The sequence below is a fragment of the Cavia porcellus genome, unplaced genomic scaffold (assembly GCF_034190915.1).
Source record: "Cavia porcellus strain 051 isolate PalLab524CR breed Dunkin Hartley unplaced genomic scaffold, mCavPor4.1 scaffold_30, whole genome shotgun sequence".
NCBI lineage: Eukaryota > Metazoa > Chordata > Mammalia > Rodentia > Caviidae > Cavia > Cavia porcellus.
This window is the reverse complement of record NW_026947513.1, coordinates 7188312-7216085: the sequence shown is the minus strand read 5'-3', so window position 1 is coordinate 7216085 and position 27774 is coordinate 7188312. Positions and strand designations below refer to the sequence as shown.

The 27774-nt window shown below is 48.9% G+C and overlaps 1 protein-coding gene across 1 annotated transcript; it reads left to right on the top strand.

Moving 5' to 3' along the window:
- Positions 1 to 1712: 1712 nt before the first annotated feature.
- Lgi2 (leucine rich repeat LGI family member 2) lies at positions 1713 to 27538 on the top strand. Its single transcript, XM_003467406.5, has 8 exons — positions 1713 to 1929; positions 3806 to 3877; positions 5275 to 5346; positions 7198 to 7269; positions 11743 to 11814; positions 12494 to 12663; positions 19198 to 19362; positions 26325 to 27538. The coding sequence occupies exons 1-8, from the start codon at positions 1736 to 1738 to the stop codon at positions 27140 to 27142; spliced, it is 1635 nt and encodes a 544-aa protein (XP_003467454.1). The 5' UTR covers positions 1713 to 1735; the 3' UTR covers positions 27143 to 27538.
- The last annotated feature ends 236 nt before the right edge of the window (positions 27539 to 27774 follow it).

Genomic DNA, 27774 nt, shown 5'->3' with positions numbered 1-27774 from the left:
TGCTGCATCTGAGTGCCTCACCTCCAGCCCTGTGTGAAGAATGGCCCTGCCCTCTTCCGGCAGACTTCTCCCTGCAACCAAGCACCTGTCTCTGGCTCTCCCCAGGCTCAGTGGCCAGTTCTGGAGTATAAGCCACCCAGGAGGGTCCTGTGTGACACGGGGTGAAGGGAAAATATCTCTGAGCTCAATGTTCCCATCCAAAAAATGGGAAAACCCACTTGGGCACAGGAGTAAATGATGATGCTCACAGCCCACCGGCCATCCATGTCCAGTGTTGGGGAAATGGTGACCTCAGTGTCTGGCTCCCGCTGCGAAGTTGCCTCCAAGCTTACTTTTGATCCTGAGCCTCTTTTGATCAGTCTGGAGCCAAGCAGGCTGCTCGAGGGTGTCTGTCTAGCTTGCCTGGTGGCTCCTGGAAGGTCAGGCCTATTGCCTTGTTCCCTCCCACAGTGGCCAGCATGGCCTTTCCCTCCAGATTGCTGATGAAGATATTGCAGCCAAACCTATGACGCTGATGAGCTCTGCGGTCTAAGATTTGGCAGGGCCCTGGCTCTCTGGCTCTATCTGACATCAGGATGGGTTTTCCAGGTGTGCAGTGGGCTGACCCAGCCCGTGACTCCTCACTCTGGGCAGTACCAACTTTTAGCTGTCCTTCTGCTTTGTCATCTCCCTTTATATCCCCGCCGCACGTTTCCTTGTAATATTCCGGCTCATTAGGACAAACTCACGGAGTAGAAAAGGGGCTCGGAGGGCTGCCTATCAGTCCCCCTGCTAGGCTCGGGTCCTCACCCTGCCCAGGCCCCCAGGTCAGGCAGCATGCTTCCTGGGCTCCATGGCCTCACCAGGAAGGTAAGGACAGGATCTAAGATATGACGAATCACGCGGTGGCCACATGCATGGCGCCCGCCCTCGAGGTCCGGTAACAATTTGTCTCCCCCCTCGTTTAATCCGGGTGGGTGGGGTGGCCAGCAAGCCATCACACTGAGTTAGGGAAAACTTTCACAGGCTTTTGGGCAAGAAGGAGGGCCCAGAATAACAGGGGCGCGCACAGCTGTGGCGGCAGCTTAGCGATTCTACCTGCTTCAGCCGGACGAGGGGCTGATTTCGGGAACCCCGGGGGCTGTGGGACTGGGAGCCAGACCCCACGCCCCGCTGCTGGGCGCGGGCGCCTGGCAGCCTGTACCTGCCTCTCCTCTTTGCAATTAAGGCTGCTGAGCAACGTGGACTCAGGGCACAGTGCCCTCCCCAGGGATCCAGCAGTCTCCCTGCCCTTACTTTTTTGGGGGTCACTTCGACCCCTGCTCTAGGAGCCCTGCGTCTCCCCAAGCTTCTCCGCAGCCCGCGCAGGGACTGCGGGCATCGGATCCCGCGGGGCTCCCCCGGTGGGGGTGGGGGTCTCGTCTCGGCCGGCCCCTCCCTCTCCCGAGGTCTTGCAACTTTTCCCGGGGGTGGGGCGGGACCCCTCCCGCGCGGGGCGGGCTGCGGGCGCGAGCGCTGATGTCAGGCCGGCGCGGGTGCGGCGGGCCGGGCGCGCTGGGGGGGCGCCGCGTGGGGGTGGCGGCCAGCATGCTGCTCGGCTGCGGCTCGGCCTCCCACACCCGCGGCGCCCGCGTCCTCGCCAGCAGCGGCGGCGGCCGAGCAGCGAGCGGCGGCTGCATCTGCAGCGGCGGCGGGTCCGAGCGCGCGGCGCGGCGGCGGCGGGGCGCGGGGCCGGGGCGGGGACCGGGGACCCGGCATGGCGCTGCGGAGAGGCGGCGGCGGGGCGCTGGGGCTGCTGCTCCTGCTGGGCGCCGCGTGCCTGGTCCCGCGGAGCGCGCAGGTGAGGCGGCTGGCGCGCTGCCCCGCCACTTGCAGCTGCACCAAGGAGTCCATCATCTGCGTGGGCTCCTCCTGGGTGCCCAGGATCGTGCCGGGCGACATCAGCTCCCTGTGAGTGGGACCCCTCCAGCCCCCGCCCCGCCCCGCCCCACCTCACCCCACCCTGCGCCCGCCCGCCCGCCCGCCGCCTGGGAGTTGCCCCTAGCGCCCGGGCAGCGCCCCGACCACATCCTGGGTCCCTGGCTTTGCGTTGGGGTGGGGGCGCGCTACGGGACGGGGCATGGTGAAGGCTAGCTCCCGGAGAGGATAGAGGGACCCAGGTCCCTGTGACAATGTTTCCCCAAGTGTGGACCGCAGGCCACCTATATCAGACCCACCCTGGGCATTGGTGCCAGTGCAGAATCAGGGCCCATGGAGAGATAGGCGCCCTGGACTCCGAGGGTCTGCACTTGGCATCGTTGGGGTGCGTTAAAGTTTGAGAGGCACTGTATTTATGGGGTGGGTGGTTGTGTAGGGGCACGGGCGGGAGTAACGCAACATGACCGGGTTGATCACAACCGCAAATGGCGAGGCCTCACTGCCCTCCTGTCCATGGGGCGAGGTTAGCGCTGTGGCCACCTCCCGACCTCTCAACACTGCAGGCTGGGAAACGCCTGGGCTGAGGTGCAGCTCTGAAAGTGGAGGGATGTCCCACGTGGCCTGGAAGAGGTGGGCACTGTGGGCTTGGCAGAGATTTGAGGAATGCAGGGTGCCCAGCTAACTGCCAAGTGCAGGAAGTCAGCCCGACTTCTTGCCCTGAGTTCAAGAGGGCTTCTCATCGCCTTCCCCCAGCTGCCATGCTGTGGGCTGCTCTTTGGGCTCTGGAGTAACTGATAGAAAAGGCTTCCCTCGCCTTTCTGTCCAGCTGCTGACGGGTGCTTTCAACTTGGCCTCATGCTACCACTCAGGCCAAGTGGCTAGTGGCAAAGTGACTGTGGAAAGGGTTGTTGGGCCACCCCTGTACTGCCTGGACACACGAGCACTGCCAGGATGACTGTCTTGCTCCTGGCAGAGGCACTGGGATACCCACTGTGTCATACAGCAGGGAGTCCCGTGGATGATGCTGTTTGTACCTTCTGGATAAGACAGTCCTTGTGCCCATCCCAGGCAAGGCAGGGGCCTGGGCCCAGGAGAGAGGGTTGTGTGTGCATTTATAGGAAGTCAGGAGAGTCTGGCTGGAGGGGCAGGTGGAGGGCCTGTTTGCCTCTTACTCTTGGCAATTCAGGTGGGGTGGAGGTTTCCAGAAATTAGAATTCCCCTTGTTACATCCTTTAGACCAGAAGCTGCTAAATCAATCTGCATGTTAACGGAAATAATGTATCCAAGTCCTGCTGTGGCCAGAAAGGATAGGGATCCCGGGGGCAGAAACACAGCCAAGCCTCTGGCCCGGAGTTGACCACTTTTATCTGGCAGATGGCATCGCTTCCCACCGCATGGCTAAGTTGAAGTATCTTTGAGTTTCCCCCAAGGCTTTCACGGTGCATTTAATCAGAAGTGCTCAGAGTGTCTTTCAGAGATGTGCTTCTAAGGGGAATGCTTAATCCAACCCCAGAGTGTCATCGGCCAACATTAACTCTGGGTCTGCACAAACAGAATCTTGGGCAGAGGTGAATTAATTATCCATTTGCAGCCGGGGGCCTCCTGTAGTTAAGCAAAGGGAGGAGGGGATTGATTTAAGCTGCCTGAGCTCATGTCTGAAAGGAGCCAGACAGATGGTCAACTCTCTATTGTCCAGACCAGTTTTTCTGTAGATCAAGCGCATGGAACTTGGCTTGCCCCTGTCACTTCTCCCCCTGGGGAGATGGGACCAGCTGTGTGCATGCCCACTTCACCACCATCACCAAGGGAAGAAGAGCATGGTGTGCAGGATGGGGGCAGGCTGTCACCCACCGGCCTGGTACTTCCTGAAAGAGACCTAGGCCTTGTTTCGTCCCTCTCTTGCCTGTAGGAGCCTTGTCAATGGAACATTTTCAGAAATCAAGGACCGAATGTTTTCCCACCTGCCTTCCCTACAGCTGCTGTGAGTATGGACATTCTCTCTGTGAGGTGGGAGTCCTTATGAGGTAGTCTCTGTCTCTTTTGTGTCAGCCTTCCTAAAACATGAAGCTCCCCGAGCGGACAGTGGCCACTCTTAGTGCTAAGCTGCCCTACAGTGTCCCCGGCAAAGTATTGAGACCCCTCACTCCGGTTTCTTGACTGGTGTGGTACCTGGCTTCTTTGAATACCTGGTTACTCCCAGATGCAGTACCTGGGCTGATATTTGCATGGATCATGGCCAGAACTTCATCTCAGTGGACTGTCCCCAAGCCTTTCACTTTAAAAGAAGTTCACATATTAAAATCTTAGCATTCTTCTGAATGTAAGAACATGTCTAGTTTGTTGAGTACTTAAGAGTCAGGCAGCACACTGTGTGCTTAGGCCCTTCGAAGAAGATACTTTTATTTTCCTATTTGACATACAGGGAAATGGAGGCTCAGAGGAGTTCATTACCCTGCCCCAAATCACAGTGCCAGGGTTCTAACCTTGGTCCCAACCCACACTCACAGCTCTTCCAAGTCACCACGGTGGGTCCCCATGTACCCTGTAATCCAGGTCAGTTAATGTGTGCCAATGGGCAGAGAAGTCCATCTAAATAAACAGTGTTCATGCTTTTGTTCTTGAAGCATTATATGCTTACTTTTAACATTATACTTTTTAAAATTAACATTGACATTAAAATTAACATTGTACATTTTAAAATGTGAAATCTCTCTGAATTACAATATTATAATAAATTTTCTACATAGTGGTATGAATAGAAACACAATTTTAGATATTCTTTATTCAAACAAAGTGGTTACGATATAGATAAATTTCTACCAAAAGGACTTAAGTAGTTACTCAAAAAGAAAATTGCTAGGGATAGAATCTTTTGATTCTTAAACTTTTAGAATCTTAAACTTTTAAAATTTATTTCTCATGGGAATGTATATATGATAGGAAATTCTTTTGTTCCAGCTGTGTAACTTTGATCAAATCACTTTAACTTCTGTGGGCCCAAATTTCTCTAAAAATCAAATTGGATTAGATTCTTTTCGGTCTCTAATTCCATGATTGGGTGTGCATCAGAAAGCCTGCACTGACTGGTTCTTTGTGCCTAGCAACAGAATGTTTTCAAATAACAGTTATCAGTTCATACTGACTGAGACGCCAGGGGATGAAGGGATGGAGTGTTGGAGGTGACCAGAAAAAAGTCGCTTAAAAGGAGTCCACTCATCACTCTCTCCATCTGCAGCCTGTGAGAATCAGGTTGGGGCCCACAGTGCTCAAAGGCTGAGCCCCTGTTTGCCCATAGATCAAAACATTGCAAAAGAAAGAGAGATGGCTCTAGGTAGCCCAAGCTCCACGCCCTTACATGGAACTCTGTCTTCTTTTCAGATTGCTGAATTCTAACTCATTTACGGTGATCCGCGATGATGCGTTCGCTGGACTTTTTCATCTTGAATACCTGTAAGTGTCAAGGCTTGTCTATGTGCTGAGCCCCTGCATCTCAACGGAGCTGCTGGATGCCATCCTGCCTGGGATAGCGTCTCTGGGGTGCTCAAGAGTGGAGAAAACCCCTTTCCCTTTTCAGCTCTGACCTCTGATCGTACACTTGCTTGTAAACATGGGGGAGCAGGAGGAGGCTGGAGACAAGGAAAAATACTCATTCATTCTCTGAGATTTATTTTGTCATGTAGTAAGCAAATTGGAAACTGCATTGGATATTTTTACCTCTCATAACTAGGCATGGATTTGCTGATGAGCCAGAAATAGAGCAGAACCGTTCTAAGGGCTACTTATTTTTAAACAAAGTTTCCCTCTTTGGGGTACAACTGCACGCTTTCACCAGCTGCCCCACACCCTGTTGCAGTCTCTCATGTAAGTCCTGCCGAGGGTGTAATTGTATTTTACTTTCTCTTTAAAAAAACACCCCTTCCCCAAAGAAAGAAAACGCGGTTTCTCCTTCTTCAGATGCACTGCTTTCTGAGGATGAGCTGTGTCCTCACTGGGATTTCTGCCTTTTCTCACTCACTTTGTGTGTTTTCCCCTTTAAGTTCTTACATCCCTCCTTGTATTTTTGGATTTCTAATAATGTCAGTCCTTCAGTCAGATATGATTTCCTTACTTAGCAGTCAGTGGGCTTTTAAAAGCCCCACCTCTGCTTTCTTATCTGCAGTCAACAGGTAAACATTTATTTCAGACATGTGCTAGTTTAAGGAGACTCACTGCTGATTTTGGGTTGAGGAACGATGCTGCTGGACTTCCCTGTGGAGCAGAGGTCACGCGTGAACTCTCAGGGTCCAGCGCGCTGGTAGGCAGAATACGGGGAGAGGGACAGACCCAGCTAGGCTCCATCAGAACACATCAAAAGTGGTGGAGGGAGCGGGGCTAAGGCTCTGAGTTTTCTCCGATGAGCAGTTCATCTTCCTGCTCAGGTTGGTGGGGAGGAAGTGAATCGGTTCATGCTCAGGTCTAGTACTAGAAAGCTGCCAGATCTTTTAGAATAAGTTACCAGAAAGTGCTCAGTGCAGAAACCAAGAAACAGATGGCTCTTCCGTGGTATTGCGGAGGTGCCAAAGCCCTCCCCCAGAGCCCCCTTTGCATCTGATGCACCTTCATACTGCCAATGAAAACTGAGCTCTCTGTGGCCCTTAGGGGAGCCCTGGTGCATTCTCCTCATATCTTTCTCACAAAGAGTTTAAAGCACACCAGTGTTGTTGCAAGATTCCTTATGCAAGCAAGCCCTGTGCCATTTTAGCCAGAGGAAGGGTCAGCCCCTGTCAAGTTTATGATCCGTCCTGCCTCTTGGTCAGGCAGAGGTAGTGAGAGAACCCCTGCTGTGTCCCTGTTTGCTTTGAGATTAGACTGTGTAGGACATGAGGAGCTGAAGGTCATAGAGGCCAAGCATAATGGGATTGTCCCTCAGAACAGTATGACAGCGGCCTTCCCTGAAGGACCAGGCCACTAACTGAAGCATGAATAGCCAGGCGCTGGGCAGCGGTGTCTGGTCGCTTTTCAGTCCTGCAGAGCTGGGAGAAGTTCTGGCCTTGTCCAGAGCATTCCTCCCACTGCCGCCCCAGGGAGTCTTACTAGGACGCCACCCTGAGTTGGAACACTTACACTTCCAAGCAGCCTCTGGAAGGAGCGTGGGGACGCTCTCCGCTCTCACACACGCACTGTAACCCACGTGCAGTTTCGTCTTCAGAGATTTTGACATCCTGAATGCTTTTAGATTTGACTCCAAAAGCATACCTGTGTCCTTTCTTAGAGGTATTGAGTAGAGGCAACTCACTGGATTTGTACTATTCTTTCCCTTAGGTTCATTGAAGGGAACAAAATAGAAACCATTTCAAGAAATGCCTTTCGCGGCCTGCGTGACCTGACTCACCTGTAAGTCCTAAAACACCACTGTAGACCCGAGAGATGTGGAGTAAGATTTGCCTCCTGGAGCATCGTCCTCCTTTAGATTTCTGCACCGTTTCGTTCCCTGAAGGGAGCTCACTGCCAGGTTGCCCAAGGGAGTTTTGTGCTGCGCTGAGACGCTGCTGTGGGATGGGCACACCAGGGTGTTCTTATTTTCTCAGTGCTCCAGGTCTGGTGCTGGGACCACGGGCTCTGGGCTGCCAGGGCCTTGAGGCTGGTGGCAGAGATGGGAAGGCAGGTGGCAACCAAACCTTGTGCCCACTTGGTGCCAGGCTCAGGGCCGGGTCCCTGGGTGAACCTTCTTCTCTTACTTCTGTGATCTTCTGTGAGTCCCTGTTTTACAGATTTGAGAACTGAGGTTTAAGTGACCCACTGAGGAATGTAAAATGGAGGATCTGAACCAGGATGAGGTGGAATAGAGACATTTTCATGATTTTTCTCATTTGAATGCAAATCACTTTTTCTTTTATGTTGGATTAATCCTCGCCTTCTGCTAAGCTCTCTGGTTCCTTAATAGCTTTCTGGAGACAAAAAAGAATTAAACAAATTGATTTGATTTGGCATATCAGAGTGAAGCAAGTGCACACTTAGCGACTACATAGAACTAGAAAAAACAGTGGCTGTGTTTATAGAAATGCAAACACAGTGCTCATCTCGGTAGGAACAGTTCCTTAGCCAGGAGCCAGGTTCCACATGCGTGATAGGTTTTGTGTTTCTGAGTAAGGTGACAAGTCTCTCCGCAGCCTGCCTGCCTCTAGTGAGTGGGGACTGGGAACACGCAAGAGCTGTGCTTGTGGGTGCTGGGCAGAGGCGGTGGTGCCTTGCGTGTATCCCTGGCTCCTCCAGTGTGGACCTTGTCATCTACCCCTGTACCAGGCTAGGGTGAGTGAGCGGGCCCAGCCAGCCTCTGGGTGGCCACCAAGTGCTGCCTGAGCTGGAGTCCAGCAGTGAGGAGACGAAGGTACCAAGGTGGAGATCAGACATCCACATCCTCACAGTCCAGACTGGAGGCTGTCAGAATGCCGGCGATGTGGTTCAGGGGTTTCCTTTCTTCCAATGAAAGCTTTGGCTGTTTTTCATATTCAGCCTACATGCCAAGTCCCTGTGTTCCTTAGAGACTGAAACTATGGGCTTTGGAATCCTATAGACCTGCATTCCAATCTCTAGGCCATCAATTATTGATATTACTTTGCTGAGCGCTGATTTCCTCATGCTTAAAATTGGGTTGCTATACATAATGGGTTAATGCTACTTGCTTACAAAGCATCTAACCCATTCCCTGTGGTAAATGCTCAAAGTACGGCTGGCATCGTTGGGATCATGGTCATCAATAACAACGTTCCCTCCCTCTCTCATTAAGAGGCCTCGATTTTTCCATGCACTGCTGAGTGGCCTTGGGAGTTTGACTGGCCAGATACACTCTGCCACGCGCACACTTGTGGGTGTCTGGAGGGGGGCAGCCGAAGCTGGAGAGGATTAGCAGTCTCTGGCAGATTAGGAACTTCAGGCACACACAGCCCATGTGCCTGGCTGAGTTAGCCCAGATAGCAACTTTCCTTTGCCCAGTCGCTACTGTCCCGCTGTCAGGAGCAGGGTGTGAGTGGTAGGTGCTGGGCATAGATACTTGCATATGTATGCGCATGGGTACATGGACTATACACATGTGTGCATGTCTGTGTGTGTGTGCATGTGTGTTATTTCATGGGTTATCATGTGGGCAAGAGGTACTTCCTTCTCTGAGTGACACCCAGATAGCACAAATACTGATGCACCTGGGTTCAGAGTGCCCTGGAGGAGGGGCAGGCTCCTGGGAGCCACTCTCCAGCCACTCTCAGAGGCCAGGGTCGCATCCTTTGCTTGCCTGTGATGCTATTTCTTCTGCCCTCCAGTCTTCTGGAATCTGCTTTTCCTTCATCCCAGGTTAGGTCAGTGTCCTCCACCAGGCCATTCCTGACCTCTTTTGTCCCCTCTTCTCCATGCTGCTTTCTCTCCCCCACAGTGTGGCAACTCCCTGAGGGCAGGCTCCTTGCAGATATCTCATTAGCTCTGCTCCCCTCCCCTAGCGGGTGCTAAGCCAGCTGGTTCACTTTCAGATTCGCTGGTCTGCTTATAGGCTCCTTACTGAGCTGGACTTTCCCAGGTCCTCTACAGATCTGATGACTTTTAAAGCTGGTTCTTCGAGGCTGGTGATATATTTAGCAAATAAAGCCTTTTAAAAATACTGTTCAAAGAATGAACTGATCTTCTTCTATTTTGTTGTTGTTGAACATTTAAATAAAGAGGAGATATCCACCTAACAGTTCACTCCTGGGCTTCTTGGAGTCCCTACCTGGCATTTGCATGTTTAATTTACATGTCTGATCTTTTAATGAACTTTTAACATCTACAGATTCACACACCTAGAAACAGACCAGGTACAAAGCATGGAAGGAGGGAGCTCTGGCCATCTGTAACTAAAATCTAGGACATTGTTTTCTAGCCATCCTATAAAACCCAAGGGACAGGGAGCTGTTAAATAGTTTTAGAAATGAAGTAAGTACCGTGATTTTGTAGACAAAATGAGAGAGCAGTTAAACACTTAGCGTGAGTGGGCCGGATAACCCATCTCAGTAATTCTGCTTAGAACAACTGCGGAGCATTCTGCTTTCTGGCTTTCTGTGCGTACTTAGAACAACTGCTAAACATTCTGCTTTTTTTCTCTTGGCTTTAGCCATTCTGTGTGTTTTGTCACTTCAATATAGTAGCTTCCAACTAGCTAAGATTTCTAGCTAAATAATTAACCTTTAATTAGCTTAATGCTTTTTGTGTTTTGCTTTCCAGAAAAAGCTACCACCAGCCAGAAAAAAATCAAAACAAACACGCCTTTTTGCAAATTTTGAAAAGTAACTTGCAGACTAAGTTCATACTATATATTTAGCCTATTTTCCACATTTAAAATGTACAAATAAATCGTTTAGAAAAATAAATGATAGTTTAGTCCATTTGCAGTTACCAAGTGGGAAGGGGCATTATTCAGAGACTGTAAGTCTTGCCATGTTCAGTTGGTACCTTGAAGCAAGAATGTTTGGATTTCAAACTTCCCACTCTGCCCAGCTGACTGGCTCTAAGGAGGGCACACGTTTCTGTAACCATGGTGCTACGAGCAACTAATTTCATACATATTTTTAAAAGGTTGTCACTGAATTGCCCACATGTTTATCATTTGTATGTTTTGCCATCTGTATTCATATAAATAAAAGAAAATAGACGTAGGCACCAGTTTCTGGGCTGACTCATGTCAGTGCGTGGTGCTCGGGGAAGTCACAGACTCCATGTGTACCATTTCCACACCTAGCGTCCACCTACAACTGCCCTGCACCATGGACCTTCATCCTCGGCAGAGGATGCTGCAGAATCCTGAATCCTCAGGAGCTGATGCTGTTCATGCTGCTCAGCTTCCTGGACGTGCAGTGTGGACCAGGGCATCTTGGGAAGATCTTCAACTCTGAGATCACACACACCAAATGGTTTCTCATCAACCTTTGTTAATGAGAAAATGAAACTGATCATAACCAGTCATTTTAAACATTCCTGTTCATTGAGATGTGATCATAATATCCTTGAGGGTTAAAATTGAGAGGCTTTATGTAAAAGTGTATTTACGAAATCCTTTTTAAAACCATGATAGAAGTCACACAGATGGGTCACTATGGAGGTTTCTGGGACAAGACTTGCATCATTCTCACTTTGATGCTTAATTCATTTGTCCAGCGAGCATTACTGAGAAGTAAGCACTGTTCTGAGGACAGGGATAAAGCTACGGACAAACACAAGAATCCCTGTCCTCATGTAGCTTATGTACAGCTGATACACAGATAACTGGGCTGCCTGCTGGGCCAGCTGGCGTCTTCCGGTGGAGCTCAGCAGAGAAGGGCAGAGAGCTGTGCAGAGGTCAGGGAAGGTGGTGATAGATGAGGACAAACCTAAAAGCCGTGATGGAGTGAGCCAGGTGGCTATGAGGGGAAGAGTGTTCCAGGTGGGTGAACCAGTGCAGAGTTCTGAGGACCAGCAAAGAGGCCAGGGTGGTTGGATCTGAGTGTGGACGAGGTGGTCTCATGGGAGAGCAGGAACGGAGGCATCTAGACAGCACAAGATCTTGCACATCATCAACGGGACTTCAAAGGAAGCTGACTGAGGTTTGATGGATGTGTCTAAAGAGCTTGATAAATGCTTATTTTGAGGCAAAAAAGCTGACATTGTCATCCCATATCTATAATGTCATCTTGGTATAACTGATCTTAGGTCTTTCTTTCAGTATTGATGATCAGAGCCAGGAATTGAATCACATTTTGATGAGGAGGTGGAAAGTCCTGGTTTAAGCCATTGGCTGTATATAAAGGACTTCAGAGTGACCCAGCATGAAGATAATAACCACATTAAAATGTGACTTTCTGTTTCCAGGTCTTTGGCCAATAACCACATTAAAGCATTACCAAGAGACGTCTTTAGTGATTTAGACTCTCTGATTGAACTGTAAGTAATGAAATTAAGTTCGCGCGCGTGTGTGTGTGTGTGTGTGTGTGTGTCACAGGCCCCGGTTAATCATGTCTGTCAATCCCTTCTGCTGCTGCCCTGCATTTCTTTGATGCTGTAGCTAAAAGTCATTAACAAAGCAGTGCACACTGGGAAATGGCATGTCGTGGTGTTGTGCTGAGTTTTGCCATTTGATGATATATTTAGTACCGTGAGGCCATGGTTAATTAGACTTGCTGAGTGGGAGCCACCATACTCTGAGAGAGTGTCTGCTTTGTATTCTAGTTTTCATCACTTCTTATTGGACAGAGTTTAATAAGATCTCAAAAGGGTCAGGCATGTTGGGGGAAACTGTGCCTATCATGTCCTGTTTTGGTTTATGAGACCCCGTGTTTGGGAGTGTTCTTCCCTTATCCTCCCTCATTTCCACCCTGGCTTGGAGGGGCGTGGCATGGTATCTCTGAGGGCTCTCAGTATGCTATGGCTATTAAAACACAGGTCCGTTAAACACAGACAATGATAAGTATAGGAAATAGGATGCTTGAAATATAGTTTTTTAAATTCCACTTTGTGAGAGTTTTAAATATTTCAAGATGTTAATTTTGGTGTTTTGGTGTTCACTACCAAAACATGCCAGGTGTGTCAGTTTCTCTGTGCACATATTTGTGTTTTGTTTTAGAGATTTAAGGGGTAATAAATTCGAATGTGACTGCAAAGCAAAGTGGTTGTATTTGTGGTTGAAGATGACAAATTCCACTGTTTCCGACGTGCTGTGCATCAGCCCACCAGAATATCAGGAGAAGAAGCTTAACGATGTGACCAGCTTCGACTATGAATGTACAACTACAGGTAATCAGCAGCCACGTGGTCAAAGATGATGGGAGAATCCCTGTTTTATTTGTAAATTGTCCGAAGAGTGTGGGGGAAAGTGAATGTAGACGTTTTCTACCCCAAGATTATTTTTGAAACAGTTTAAGCATTCTAAAAGAAACGAATGATGTGGTTAGGAAACTATCTCAACAGTTCAGAGGGATTTTTTACTTCACTGTCTTTGGCTTTGATTCTTTACAAAATTCGAATTTCTCTAAGGTTGTTTTTTTTGTACTAAGTATTGAACTCAGGACCTTGTGTTTGCCAGGCAGGCACTATGCTGCTGAGCTATGTCCCAAGTCCTCTAGGGTTTTGTTTATTTGTTTCTTAAGGTCAAAAGATAAGCTTGTGAACTTAACACAAGAACATCTTCTAATTAATCTCAGTTGCATGGAAAGTTAGTACAGAGAGGCCTAAATTATTTTGTTGTCACTGTTTTCTTGATTTAATAAGAGGTTGTTTATTGGAAATGAAAGGATTTTGCCCCCGAAGGGATACTGTAGCCCATGGGAGCCTGGGAGGCGGAACCAAGGGGCTCTATCTTGAGGTCACCTTTCCTGCCCCTAGGCAATTTACCTGTGGTGCCAAGTGGATACCAATAGGCTACCAGTGCATCAGTAATGCCCCTTAGGCACCACCCCAAACCTAAGCTACATGTATGCCCCCACACCACATGTCAGGTGGAGAGAATGCCAGACCCCGGAGGTCATGCAGTCTCTCCACATTCTTAATTTTATTTCATACTTTTTATTTCATTTTATTTATTTCGTACTTTTTATCTTTTTAGCTGTGCCAAAAATTCTATCAGGAAATTTTATGCCAGACTTTAAAAATCTATAAATTGCTTTCATAGATCTAAGTGAGAAGAGAGAATAGGCAAATTATAACCAATGGCAAAGTAGAAAAATGTAAGTTGGCAATCATTTATCAAAAGAAAAAAACTGATGTTGGAAAAAATGTAAGGAAGTTTGGTTCTGTTCTTCTGGCATCTGCCTCAGGGCTTCAGGTTATGCACGTTCAGGTAACAGAATAAAATTAAAACGCCAGTGCTTGAACTGTCAGTGCATGTGAAGGGCAGGTCAATATCTCCATATGAAAGCTCGGCGAAGTTTCTCCAGCTTCTAAAGCCAGGTTTTAAAGGAGAGAGGATCAGTCCACAGCATGAAACCTGCTTTCTAGCTGTTCGTGAAAATAAACATTTAGACTGAGCGTTGATATCTACATAGCCTCAAGGCATGTCAGGAGAACAGCAGGGATAGGAAGTCAGAAGTTACAGCAACTCAAAAGACATAAAAATCCCAAGAACAAAATCATATTTAGGCCGGATCCTGCTGCCACCTTTCAAACAAATAAACAAAATCCCACAAACAGACAGTGATTGCTAGCTGTCTTTGTTTGACAGTAAAGGACCCCACACATTCTGTTCTTTTCTAGAAAACTTGAAATCTCACAGAAGTGCCCTTGTCTTTCATCACCCAATAGGGGTTTATTCAACTGTGTAATTGGCAGGTGCCCTTTGGCCAGCTGAGGCCACTAGGAGGTTATTTATTGTACTGTAGAGGCCAGTGCAATAAATCAGAGGTCATAATGAGTGGCATTTGACCAAAAGGTGGCATCTGAGACCATTTGATGTTAAATGCTAGCCCTGAGCTCTCTGGGCACCTCTCTGACCTTTTCTCTTGTCTTTCTAGAGAGTTCTCCAAACTCCACAGGACACTAGCCACCTCCATTGTCCTGTTCACACCTGGCAGTCATGTGTGAAAGCATTGTCAGGTGCCTCTGGGACTGAGAATTGTTATCAGAAAGGAGATGGTTGGGGAATGAGGCAGCCAGCTCTGCAGCCCACAATCCGTGGTGTGTGTGAGCTCTGTGTTGTCTTTGCTAGCACGTTTCCTCCTCAGGTGAGGAAAGTGAGCGCCAGGCTTGCTGGTGAGAGAGCAGTGATGAAGCTGTCTTTGCAGTTGCTTTGCAGCTCTTGGACTTGGTAGCCCTTGCTCTGGGTTCTCCCGTCAGAAAAACATAGCGCCACAGAGCGTGACCAGCCCCCAGGTACGGTCACTGCCGTGTAGGTAGGAGATCAACGCACTGAGTCTTTGAGCTCCTCCCTGGCCAGAGGAAAGGAGTGAGGACAGAGGAAGCGGAAAGCCAGATCCAAGCCTTAGGGTCTGCTTATCCTTGCGTGGTGGGAAGGAGCACGTTGTCCCAGGGCACTGTTTTCTCCTAGCTCAGCTTTTCAGGAAAGAAGTACATTTCTTCAGGTAGCTCTCTCCTTGTTTTGTCCAGAGATTTATCCCTTTCCTTGGCAAAGCGAATAATTAATACCACTCGGCCATCACTGAGCTTCGTCTGCTCTTCAGATGAATAAGTTTCTCCCCATCTCCAGTCTATTTTTAACCACCCCAAAATCCCTGTTACCTGCGGATGATTCCCTGTGTTAGGTGGATAATTCACTAAATTCCTTAGAGGGAGCGAATTTTGCATCCTAATTGTCCTGTTAGCTCCCCTATTTCGAGGCTGATGAAAATGCAAAGAGAAATAATGCATTAGTGTGCACTTTCTCTCCCCATAGGATCGGCATCATGTATAATTTATTTTCTGCCAGTGCTATAAATAGCTATGTAAAAATCTGTTGGTTTCAGGGGGAGAAAGGCCTAAATCGTGAGACCCACTGACATCATGAACTCGCTTCAGGGTGCGTGGAAGTGGCGGCTCTTTGGGTCAGGAACGCCATAAATATTTTAACACTAGTCATATTGATGTCATATCGGTATGTGTATTCTTTGAGCTCTTTCCACAATGAAAGTGCTTTTGCAGTCTGGGAATGGCAAGTTAAGGTGGATGAAGGAGAAGATTTAAATTCCTCTGGTCCCTTTCTTGTTAAAGCACACACGCATATGCATCCATCAGTGTCTCTCTGCCTTTTTCTTATTTTCCTTCTTCTGTTTGTCCTTCTCTTTCTCCTGTGGTGGGGGTGGGAACTTTAAGAATTTGATTTGCCTTTCAAGTGATTTACAATCTTTGTTATGTCAGATAGTAGTATACAGGAAATATTACGGAACCATTGTTTTGGAAAGATAGGACATCTGAAAGGTAGATTTGGAAATCGCTCTGTATTCTGGCATTTTTTTCTTCTTGGAGTTTTTCACTAAGAATGGAAACTTTTTGGTTTGTGCTTTAAACAGCCTGTTTGTTAAAGCAATTGCTCGCATTTCTGAGAACTCAGAATGCAGTTGGGAGACTAATGGGAATGAGGAGGTGCCTGAGTTATGGCCATCGAGGGAGTGTTCAGTACCTTTGGCAGACTTGGATGAGATGAGTGCAACCGGAGACGGAGAGGAACAGTTTATAGCCATCCGGGCTGTAATTAAAAGAGCGCAGCTGTGTTCTCTGAGCTCTTTCTATGGCCAGGAAAGGAGCGCGTGGGCCCCCCACCTCCCGCTCCTTTGTCTGCTTGCTTGTGCCCACGTGGTCTGCAGTGCTCACTCTGCCGGGCCGGTGGCAGTGCACAGAGGGTCACTTTTTCTGTTCTTAGTTTTTGACTGATAGACACTGTTATTTTTAGGGGATGTGTCCAAGGATCTGGCTGGGGGCCTCTGGGACCCTCTGGAGGTCTTCAAGCAGGCGGTTTAGTGCCGTCCTTGTTGCATATGTGGCACCATGGAGATGGAGTGGTGTCCGGGCCAGCGGTCCCCAGCCTTTTTGGCACCAGGGATTGGTTTCATGGAAGACAGTTTTTCCAAGGATGGGGGTGTAGGTAGGGAATCAGAGGAGTCTAGAAGCCAGATCCCTGGTGTGCACAGTTCATGCAGGGGTCACACTCCCATGAGAATCCAGTGCTCTGCTGATCTCACAGGAGGCAGAGCTGAGGCTGTGATGCAATCTGAGGGAGAGGCCCTGAACTCAGATGAAGCTTAGCTCACTCGCCCTCCGCCCTCCGCTCCCCCTCTGCCCTCTCCTCTCTTGTGCAAGCTGGTTTTTAACGGACCACATTCTGGCACCAGTCTGTGGCTGGGGTTGGAGACCCCTCAGTAGGCAGACACAGAACTGTATTTAGTCTCCACAGCAACCTCAGGCCATAGGTGCTTTTCCATCCTTACCCATGAGGAACCCGAGGCTCCATCTCCTTGGCCAGAGTCACATAACTGACCCTGGAAGGCCAACTCCCTGAACCTGGTCTGCCTTGGCTCAAAGCCCCAGCTCTTGGCCATGATATGTGGCCCTCTGCTGAAGTGCGGGAGCCACTGATCCAGGAGAGTCACTTGGCCTTCCATCTTTTGTCAGCCACTGACCTGCTGGACTGGAGAGGCAGCTTCCTGTTGGTTCCCAGTGACCTAGCCCACTTCTCCACCTCCCTGCCCCTGGGTAATCCCTTAGCCAACTTGCCGTCCATTGGCATTCTGTAGACTGGGTAGGCAGATTACCCCATTTGCTAAGCTAGAAAGTGTTTATTAGGTACCTACTCTGCAGCCAGAATGGGGCCTGGCCACCTCTTGAAGTTTATGTGGATAGAGGTCCACTTTGTGTTAGGCTAAGTGCTAGCTTCTGCACCCAGAGTTGTCTAATGCACAGACAGGTTAAGTCACTTGCCCAGGGTCATTCAGCAAGAAGGTGGCTGCTCAGCTTAGCATATCGTCTTAGGCACTATGAAAGTCTCTGCAGAAGATGGGCTAGGGCAGAAAGGGCGCTGTCCTGTTTTGGACCTCAATTCTATGTTTATTTATGTGCTCAAACTTGAGGTAGGCACCTCCACCCCCACAACCTGCTTGGTCCCGCCAGCTTGCTCAGGGCGGGGGTATCCTGGTCTCCTACTGAATGTGCAAAGTGAGACTGGGAGGGGAGGGGAGGGGACCAGCCAGGGGGTCTGGAGGTAGGGAGTGCCCTTTGGCCATCTGCCTTCAGGCATGGTGCTCTTTCCTTGGCCTCTCATAAACCCATTCTCTCAACCTTAATCTCCTCCTCCTGCCTTTCCCACCCCTGCCTCACCCTTTCCACTGCACCCCTGCCTGGCAGCTGGCACCTCCTCTCCTGCTTCCATTCCTGCTGTGGTCTCCTGCCTTTACTCACTGCTCTGCCACCCCCTTGGGTGACATCTTTGATCAGGCTTCCCAGTTAGCATTTATTTCTCGTATGACTGCATAGCAGCTGTGGGAGGCTCAGAGAGGGCCAGGACCCAGACCTGAGTGCAGGGAGCCCTTGGTTCAGGAGGAAAACCTGCAGGCGGAGTGGCCATGGCCAGGTGCTCACCCTCTCTGAGTACCGTACATCAGCTCAAGGCTCTAAGATTTCCCTCTCCTTCCAAACTGGACTCTGCTGTTACTGTTTGGCGTCACAGTGAATAGTAAGATTTAAGTACAATATGCAGTGATGAGCCCGGTGAGTTTCATGGGTTGGGCTGGTCAGCGCAGCCTTGCAGAGGACATGGAACTTGGGTGGGGACAGCGCAGACCTGGCTGGGAAAGAGCTGGACAGAGTGAGGACTCCTCTTGGAAAGGACTTTCCTCACCGGACCCATGTTTGGCCTCACTGTGTTACCAAGGAGTAATGCACATTGAAGCATCTGTGTCCAGGAGAATAACTTTTATTTTCTAGCCTTGATTAGTGTGATTCTTGTGAAAGAGACTCCTTCTTTTTTAGATTTCTCTATTCTTTCTTTCTTCTGGGGGTCAGGTTGTTCTGTCCTTGGTACTCAATTGTGTGTCCCTACCAAGATCTAACCCAGCAAGTTGGCTGTAGCTCAGCAGGGCCAGACAGATGAGAAGCGCAGACTTCTGGGCACTCGGGAGAGGAAGCCGTGGACCACAAGGCTTGGACACCCAGTCCATCTCCTTCCCTGCTCGCTGCGCACCCTGCTGTACCTGAGGCGTGGCTCCTCAACACCGCGCCAAGTCTAGTGCCCTGCAGTAAGCACACTTAGCTTCACTGCCCCCTCAGGCTTCCTGAGCCTCTAGCCTCCAGAGAGCCAGCTGGGTTTCCAGAGGTCTGGGAGCGCCTTGGGAAGTGCAGTGTTCGGTCTGCACCTGTGGGGGCGCTGTTTCCCATCACGTGTGTGCAGAGCAGGGCGCAGGATCCCTGCTGGTCAAGAAACCAGTCAGACCTCAAGCAGCACTAAGCAGACTGCGTTCCTGTAGGGGCCACTCAGAGAGGGCTGGAAAGCCGTTTCCCAAACTCACTGGACTATGCGGCCCTGCATCCCAGAGTGATTGAGAATAGCTCCGTGTCCTTGGAAAGCCAGGCCAGGCCTGGCCTCACCAAATTTGCTTAAAATGTTGATTCTTTTTTCAAACATTCAAAGTTGCTTACCCATAGGAAGCTGTGCGTTCACTAGGTTGTGCAAGCTAGAACCCTCCTGAGACCTCTGGGGTACCATCATCCTGCGTCTTTTGGAGTCTGCCCTCCTCCTCCTCCCCCCTCCTCTCTGGTATCCATGGTGAAAAGCACAGAAAGGGGGTGGGAGCTGATGATCAGTACGAGACATTTTATGAATGCTGTTTGTTTTTAAACACCCACCCCCAGATTTCGTGGTTCACCAGACTTTGCCCTACCAGTCGGTGTCAGTGGACACATTCAACTCCAAGAACGATGTGTATGTGGCCATCGCGCAGCCCAGCATGGAGAACTGCATGGTACTGGAGTGGGACCACATCGAAATGAACTTCCGGAGCTATGACAACATCACAGGTGTGTCGTGCTGTCCTCAGATGCACTGACCTGGTTTAGCCTCCCGTCAAGAACACCAGTGCCTCTGTCATATGGAGGGAGAGCTGGGTGCCCCGAGATGGCTGGAGGTGGAGACCGTGTTCCAGCCCACCCTCACGGTCACTCCAGTATGTTCCGGGCTGGGTCGGTTATTGGTGACAGCAGCATGTAGGAGGTGATCCTGTTTATTGTTGGGGAGCCCTTTAGCAACCAGGTGGCATGGGGCTCTGGTGGGAGATGGGAAGCATCTTCTAAAAGCAGCAACAGATCACACTGAGAAATCCATGGTCTTTCACAGTTCTGGAGGCCTGTCTGCCTCAGCTTCTTAGCAGGGTAACCTAGCCTTAGACTTTTGCTGATTATTAACTATTGCCCTGAGACAAGCCCAGCTAGGTGGTGCCTATCTGTAAGCATTCTGGGTGGCTGAGGCAGAAAGATTCCCAATTCCAGCCCAGCCTGAGCAACTTAGTGAGACTTTATCTCAAAGTAAAAATATTTATTTTTCAAAATTTATTTTATTTTTTTATTTTAAAGATAGTAAAATCCAACAAAGCCAAACAGAACAAAGCCAATCAAAACAAAGCAAAAAAATTGGTAGAGAACTTCAAAGCAGGATACTAGGAAAACAATAGCTACCATAGTGTATCTTATTATCTTCACAACAGTTGTCCATTCCATCAGGTATAGCGAAATCAAACCAAATCCAAACAGAATAAAACCAATCAAAACAGAGTATAAAATAAATAATCAGAATAAAGCAAAACAATGAGAACAACATTGGATTTCAAAGACAAGACAGAAGGAAATCCCGTTTGCTGTGTCGCATACCATCATCCTCCCAAGAGGTGCTCAGACCTCTGGCTCCAGGTCAGCATAATCAACCCAATCATACAAGCATTTGGTTGCTTTATATGCCTTAGTTGCTATCAACTCAGGCTGACTTCTGAACCCACTGGTTGCTTACAGGGCGTGTGTGTGTGTGTGTGTGTGTGTGTGTGTGTGTGTGTGTTTGATTCTCAGTCTGCATGCTAGGGAGGCGCTATCTGAATTTTCTCTTCCTGGAACCCACTCTGCTTGCACGGCTTACCAGAAAGGTAGGAGGGTAGCTGGCTTCTTGTTGGGTCCTCACAGTCCCAGCATGGCTGATTCTCGGAAGGTGCTGACTTTTCTATTTCTCAAAGTAAAAGTATGTAAAAAGGCCTTCACTGTAGCTCAGTGCAAGGTCCCTGAATTTAATCCCAACTACCACAAACAAAACAAAACAAACAAACAACCTCAAAAACTAACACACAAGCACGTACACATACACGCGCACACGCCCCGTCCCACACTATGTAGCTCATTCTTGCCAGATCTCAGCGATTGCTGATTTCCTTTAATAAGTGTGTATAAAATGAGAATAAATAGACCCCTAAATTCAGGTCTTTTAAATGCTTCTTTCAATGCTGTTGTGAACCCCAAAGTCTTATTGATACTAACAACAGACTGCTTCCTTGCTTTTTAAATAAGTAGAGAAAATTCAAATCAAAGTAATTTTTTAGAGACTTCTCAGTTTTAAAGTGTAATCTAAAACAAATGCTAACTTTATAAACAGTGCCATGCCAGCCTACTTACTGCCTGTGGCAGGGTTCCCCTTGAGGCTCCGTGTGTCCCAGGCAGTGTGGAGTCTGGGTGGAAGTCCTCGGGCTGTCTCGGGCAGGAGGTGCAGGCACCAGAGAGCCCATCTCAGCTGGGAGGGAGGAGCTGCCATGAGCCTCGTCTGCCACCCGAGCATGTGGAGGCTTGGAAGATGCCGTTTCAGACAAGCGGTGCTGTAGCCATACCCAGCGTGCCAGGAGCAGCTGCTCAGAGTGCAGACTCCAGCCAAGGGCTCTGGAGAACCTCTGGGGAAACGGTGGCCCTGGGACAGTGGTGGCTAACCTCTGGCATGCGCCACGGCTGGCTGTTTGTTATCATTAAAAGCTCTGAAAGGTTCGCCATCACTGCCCTTGGACCTCAAGCCTCCTGGTAAAGGAACGAGGGTGGTGAAGGAGGGACTCTCTACATCCTAACAGTATTTTGCTTCCTCTTTTGTGCCCTCAAGAGACAGTGAAGGGGACGGGGGCTCTCCTGTCACGTCTCCTCCCCAAAGTGAGGGCAGGAGCAGCCTGCAGCTCTGCTGTAGGAGGGGGAGTTCTGGGGCCATGCTGCTTCCCTTCTCCTCTTCTTCCCTTCCTTCTCCTCCTCTCCCCTCTTCTTCTCCCTTCCTCTCCCCTCCTGTTCCTTCCTTCCCTCCTGCCTCTCATTCTTTCCTCCCCTTCTTCTTTTTTCCTTACCTTTCTTCTTTTTTGTGGTACTGGAGATCAAACCCCAAGGTCCCCTAACACTGAGCTACATCCCCACCCCTTTATAGTTTTTCTTCTGAGACGGTCTTGACAGGGTACCCAGACCTGCCTTCAGTCTGTGATCTTCCTGCCTCAGTGGCCCGAGTAGCAAATGTGTGTGTGTGTGTGTGTGTGTGTGTGTGTGTGTGTGTGTGCAGGGGGCCAGGGTGGAGCTGGGTGCAGGTTTATCTCATTGGCAACTCCGCCTGCCCCTGACTGGGGGCTGCTTGCCCACAGGTAGAAGACAGCCCCTCTTCTGTGCTCTAGGAGGTGTGCATGGTGCCCCGGGCCTGGTGTCCTGCCTGTGACATGGGGGTGGATGTGCCTCCCGGGACTTGGTGAGGATCCTGAGCACCCAGCACAACCTTATCGGAGATGAGGCCTCTGCTCCTTCAGGGACAGACCTGTGATCTGTGCTGTGCCATTCTGCTCCTCCCCTGTCCAACGAAGGGACAGCCCTTATAATGCTGTGTAGCTGGTGGCCCCCAAGTTCTCTCATCCATCCATGTGTTCATCCATCCATCCATCTATCCATTTGTTCATTTACAAAAGTTACCTGGGTACTTAGTTTGAGCCAGGAGTATTATAGGTGCAAAACAGTGAACAAATCTGATAAAAAACAAAACAAAACAAACACCTCTGCCTTTAAGGAGGCTGTCGGAAATAGTTGTGATGTATCAAAAGTCCTAGTGGGCAACATGCTAAGGAGGCCTTAGTTGATGTTTTAGGGTCAATCTCAACTTCTGCAGCTTTCATAAGCACAGAGACACAGGGGCGGGTGGAGGCCCCAGAGGGAAGCAAGGAGGGGCGACACGGGCGTCATGGAGGAGGAGGGAGTGTGATGGCCTGGAGCCTGCAGTCCAGCATGGCATGAGAGGGAGCCTGCATCTCGGGGTAAAGCAGGGCAGCCTTGGAGCCACTTGCCTTGAACCAGAGAGGAGGATCCTGAGGCTCCGGCCCTCCCCGGGCTGTGTGCTCCTTGTACATCACTTTGGCCACTGGGCCATGTCAGAGTTGCAAGGCAGGGCAGGGTTTTCTCAGTGCTCCCAAAATGGGCTCCAAGGAGTCAGAGGGGCACCTGCCCTCCTTCAGGGGTCCTGGTAACCATGGTGCAAAGGGGTGGCTCCTGCTGTCTGTCTTCTCCAGGGCCTGGTCGTGTTCATGCTGAAGCTGGCTCTGCCTTCTTGTTCTCGCTGCGTCTCTTCTCACCTCCCCTAGTGTTAGTTGATTTTGTTTGCCTTGTGATTTCTGCATGCTGTATATATTCCAACACACACACACACACACACACACACACACACACGCATGCACACACGCACATGCTCTATGATCTTTGCTGCCACTGATGACTCCATAGCTAAACACGCTTACCTGAACAGAGGTATTAGGAAATGTCCTCAAGACAGGAACTGTGTCTGTCTCCTGTGGCACTGGGCTCGGACAGGCCGCTCTCTCGGACTCTTCCAGGCAGTGTGGTCTCCACAGTATGGAGGCTGCCCAGGAGGAGACAGGAGCTCGAGCTTTCAGTTGGTGCTGGCAGGGCAGAAATCTTGGCAGCTTTTCAAGAGCAGTTTGGCAGTTTATGTCCAAAACCCTTAAAAATATGCACACTTGCCCCAGCAATTCTTACATTTAACAACACAGCCAGATGGCTTCAAAACATGTTATTTAACAACATGTTAAAGGAAACTTGCTATTTAACAATAATGAAAAACTAGGACTAACTGTAATGACCAACAGTAGGGGATTAATTAAATAAAATATGGTGCATCCCTGCAGTGGAATAGTGTGTAAGAAAAAAAAGAATCTAGTTGTAGAAGATTCCGTAACTTGGGATGAATGCTGTCAACAAGAGTACTCAAGTGAAAGAAGAAAGGAGGCTCTAATGAAGAACGGTATAGTCTGAGCCTCGTTTAAAAACAAAGAAGTGGTGGACGGGAGATGTTTACAGGGGTTAATCTGCAAGTACTTTTTAAAAACAACCTCCCCCCACCAAAAAAAAAAAAAACCGCAAAAAAGAAAAAACTCCCACTAAAGCATTTTTAATTTTGTGCAAACATTAAACAAAAATATCAGGATATTGTTATTTCATGTTTTCAGTGTAGATGGTTTTATTTTCTTCCTTTTGGTACTTTGGTGGTGAAGCATAGACTGTAACCGGAACCAGACGATCTGGATTTGAATTCCACAAATACTCCTGTGTGACTTTGTCTGCGCTGCTTAATGGCTCATGCTCATTTTCATCTTCTGTGAAATGGAAATGATGATAAGAATCACAGCTTAGGGGCTGGGGATTAGCTCAGCTGCATAAGCGCCTGCTTGCAAACGCAAGGTCATGAGTTCGATCCCTGGCACATTGCAGCTTCCTCTGATGCTGGCTGTAAAGACTCCGTGAGGAGTACCAGTGAGAGCTCTCGGAGCAGTGCTTGCTCCTCAGGACTTGCTATCAGTTTTAGCTATTGTTATTGTCACATTCTGCTTTGGTGAACGTGTAACATTTTATACTCAGAAAAACAATGTCATAGTTTGTGTTACACAAAGGAAACGGGTTAGATTCTTGGAGGGAGTCTAGAATGGAAACGGAAAAGGAAATGTCACTCCGAAAGCGGTCCATTGTTTGCTCCAAGGGTCAATCCTCAGGGCAGAGACTGGATCATTATCCTTGTAATTCACACACCAGGCTCACTTGGGTCAAATTGGTAAACTAAGAGGAAGAAATAACTTTCGATGGAATGATCTAGAAGGAAGTCAGTCATCTTGGAGATGTGGGTGGTTCTCTTACTTGCTGATTGGCCCCAATGGGACCTGGTTCAAATGCTCAGTGTGGGACAGGATGTTAGGGGAGACCCGGACAAGCGCCAGCACTGAGCGCTGCCCGCTTTCCCCGCAGAGTCCCGTTCGGTCTGCTGAGCTAGGTGACTGAGTGTTGTCAGTGTGCAGGGCCAGGCTCCTGCAGTGATCAGGACAGTCACTTCCCTTCCTCCCACTGTTGTTAACCACCCCGTGTGCTGTGGTCACTCTATCCCAAGGACACCTACCATGAGCTCGTCATTCAGTCTTTAATGTTAGCAGACAGAAGCATCCATTCTATCAGACCCTCGAGGGACTTGGGCACAGAAAGCCAGGCCACCGGGCATGAGGTGGAGCTCACAAGCTGCTCCTGGGTTTTGAACGAAAGCTGCCTGATGTGGCATCGTGAGGCTGAGCACTGTTCTGAAATCAGCAGAGGCCAGACCTGCTGACCCCTGAGGCTTCCTTCTCTCCTGTGCTGGGCCCTGATCTCTGCCGGCTCACCCCCTTCCCCACCTGCAGCTGCCTGGGTAATTGCGTCATTGTGTCCTAGGAAAGCAGGAAGTGGTTCTTCTTTTTAAGCATTTAAATTATATATATAATATATAATATATATATATATATATATATATATATATAGACATATAGATATATTCCTCATCTAGGGTTGTTTTGAGATGTGTGTACATCATGGGAAAGGTCAGTTGAGCTCATTAACACACATTTATTGACCAACATGGAGAGATTTTCCAGCACTTTCTGAGGTTGCCAGTTTCCTGAATTGTGCGCCTGACTCGAATGACCTTAGAGCTCCTGACAGTCTCTTGCCCATGTCTGAGGAGACACACTTTAAAAAGATTTTTGGAAAAAATTTTAAATGACCGTAAAGTACACTTGACATAAGTTTACTGTCTTAACCATCTTTGGTGCATTGTTTGGTCGCGTTGGGAACAAACAGCCACATTGCTGTACAGCTGATCTCCAGAACTCTTTTCACTCTACTCATTGGGCAGCAGCTCCTCATGCTCCCTCCACCAGCCCCTGGCAGCCATCATGGCTCGGTACTTCCATGTATTTCATGTAAATGGAATCATGTGGTATTTGTCCTTTTGCGGCAGTATATTTCACTTAGCACATTGCCTGCAGGTTCTTCCATCTGGTAGATGTATCAGAATTTTGTTCCTTTTCAAGGCTAAATAATATTCCCTTATGTGTATCTACCACATTTTCTTTATTCATTTGCCCATCCATGGACATGTGGGTTGCTTCCACCTCTGGAAGCTATTATAAATAATAATGCCATGAATGCAAGTTTTTCTGTGTTATGGGACTGCTGTAACTGAATACCATGGTCTGGATGGCTTCCAAATGACAGAAATTTACATCTCACAGTTCTTGAGGCTAAAAGTCAAAGGTCAAGACATCAGCAGACTTGGTATCTGGTGAGAGGGCCCCAGTTTTCCCATGAGAGGGCAGAAAGGACTCTTTGGGATCTGTTGTAAGGGCACAAATCCCATTCACGGGGGTCTGCATTTGTGACCCAGACACCTCTCAGAATTCCACTTCCTCAACCCTGTTGCCCTGGAGATTAGTTCACGGTAAGAACTGTAGCACCTGGTTCACAGGAATCCTTTTGAGTCCTTGCTGTCGGTTCCTTGGGAGTGAAAGTGCTGGGTCACACGGCGATTCTGTTTAATTTTTCAAGGAGCCACCATACTGTTGCCACCGACAGTTCCAGAGGTGCTTGTCCACGGCAGCCACGCTAACCCCTGTCTTTCTCTTGGAGTGCAGGCCAGTCCATCGTGGGCTGCAAAGCCATCCTCATTGATGACCAGGTCTTTGTGGTGGTGGCCCAGCTCTTCGGCGGCTCTCACATTTACAAATACGATGAGAACTGGACCAAGTTTGTCAAATTCCAAGACATCGAAGTGTCTCGCATCTCCAAGCCCAACGACATCGAGCTGTTTCAGATCGATGACGAGACGTTCTTCATCATCGCAGACAGCTCTAAGGCAGGGCTCTCGACCGTCTACAAATGGAACAGCAAAGGCTTCTACTCGTACCAGTCCCTGCACGAGTGGTTCCGAGACACAGACGCAGAGTTCGTTGATATCGACGGGAAATCACATCTCATCTTGTCCAGCCGCTCCCAGGTGCCCATCATCCTCCAGTGGAACAAGAGCGCTAAGAAGTTCGTCCCCCACGGCGACATCCCCAACATGGAGGACGTGCTGGCTGTAAAGAGCTTCCGAATGGAGAACACCCTGTACTTGTCGCTCACCCGGTTCATCGGGGACTCGCGGGTCATGAGGTGGAACAGTAAGCAATTCGTGGAGGTGCAGGCGCTGCCGTCCCGCGGCGCCATGACTCTGCAGCCCTTTTCTTTTAAAGATAATCACTACCTGGCCCTGGGGAGTGATTACACGTTCTCGCAGATATACCAGTGGGATAAAGAGAAGCAGCTGTTCAAAAAGTTCAAGGAGATTTATGTGCAGGCCCCTCGCTCCTTCACGGCCGTCTCCACCGACAGGAGAGATTTCTTTTTTGCATCCAGTTTCAAAGGGAAAACAAAGATTTTTGAACACATAATTGTTGACTTGAGCTTGTAAAAGTGTGATGGGTGAAATTGCAAAAGACCATGTAGCATTAGCTCTCACACGAGAGGCCCAAGAAGAATAAAATAATAAAATAACGTAAGCCAGGCTCAGAGCTCTGAAATTCAACTTTAAATGCACTGGGGAAATACTTAGATGTTTTCAAACTTTTAGGACTCCCATTTTAATCTGGGATTGCACTGACTGGCTAACTGCATGACATGCCCATTCTATCATTTAAAAAGGCACCTGGTAGCCTGTGATTTCTGAGAAGGTGCAGCATTTACTCCTACCATCTAGAAAGTAATGTGCTTTTTCTTTCTTTTTAGTGAGGAAGGAGAAAAATGGATAAGATGGGGTAGCTCTTTTAATGAAATAATAATAATAAATAAATAAACCAATCCAAACCTATGGACCCTTCTCATTCCATTTTAACAGCCTCTTGGGTAAGAACTGATAAAGCCAAAGTCAGCTGAAAATATTTGCTGATGAGTAGTTTAAAAATCTCAGCACGCAGCAGTGCTATTCTGAGTCATCCTGATTTCCTGAAAGTAACACCCAACCTTCCAGAACGTTCTGTAATACCAGAGTCGCCCCTTTTGGGTTGGCTCATGTGGATAAATGCTCACCGTGGGTGTGTTAACAGC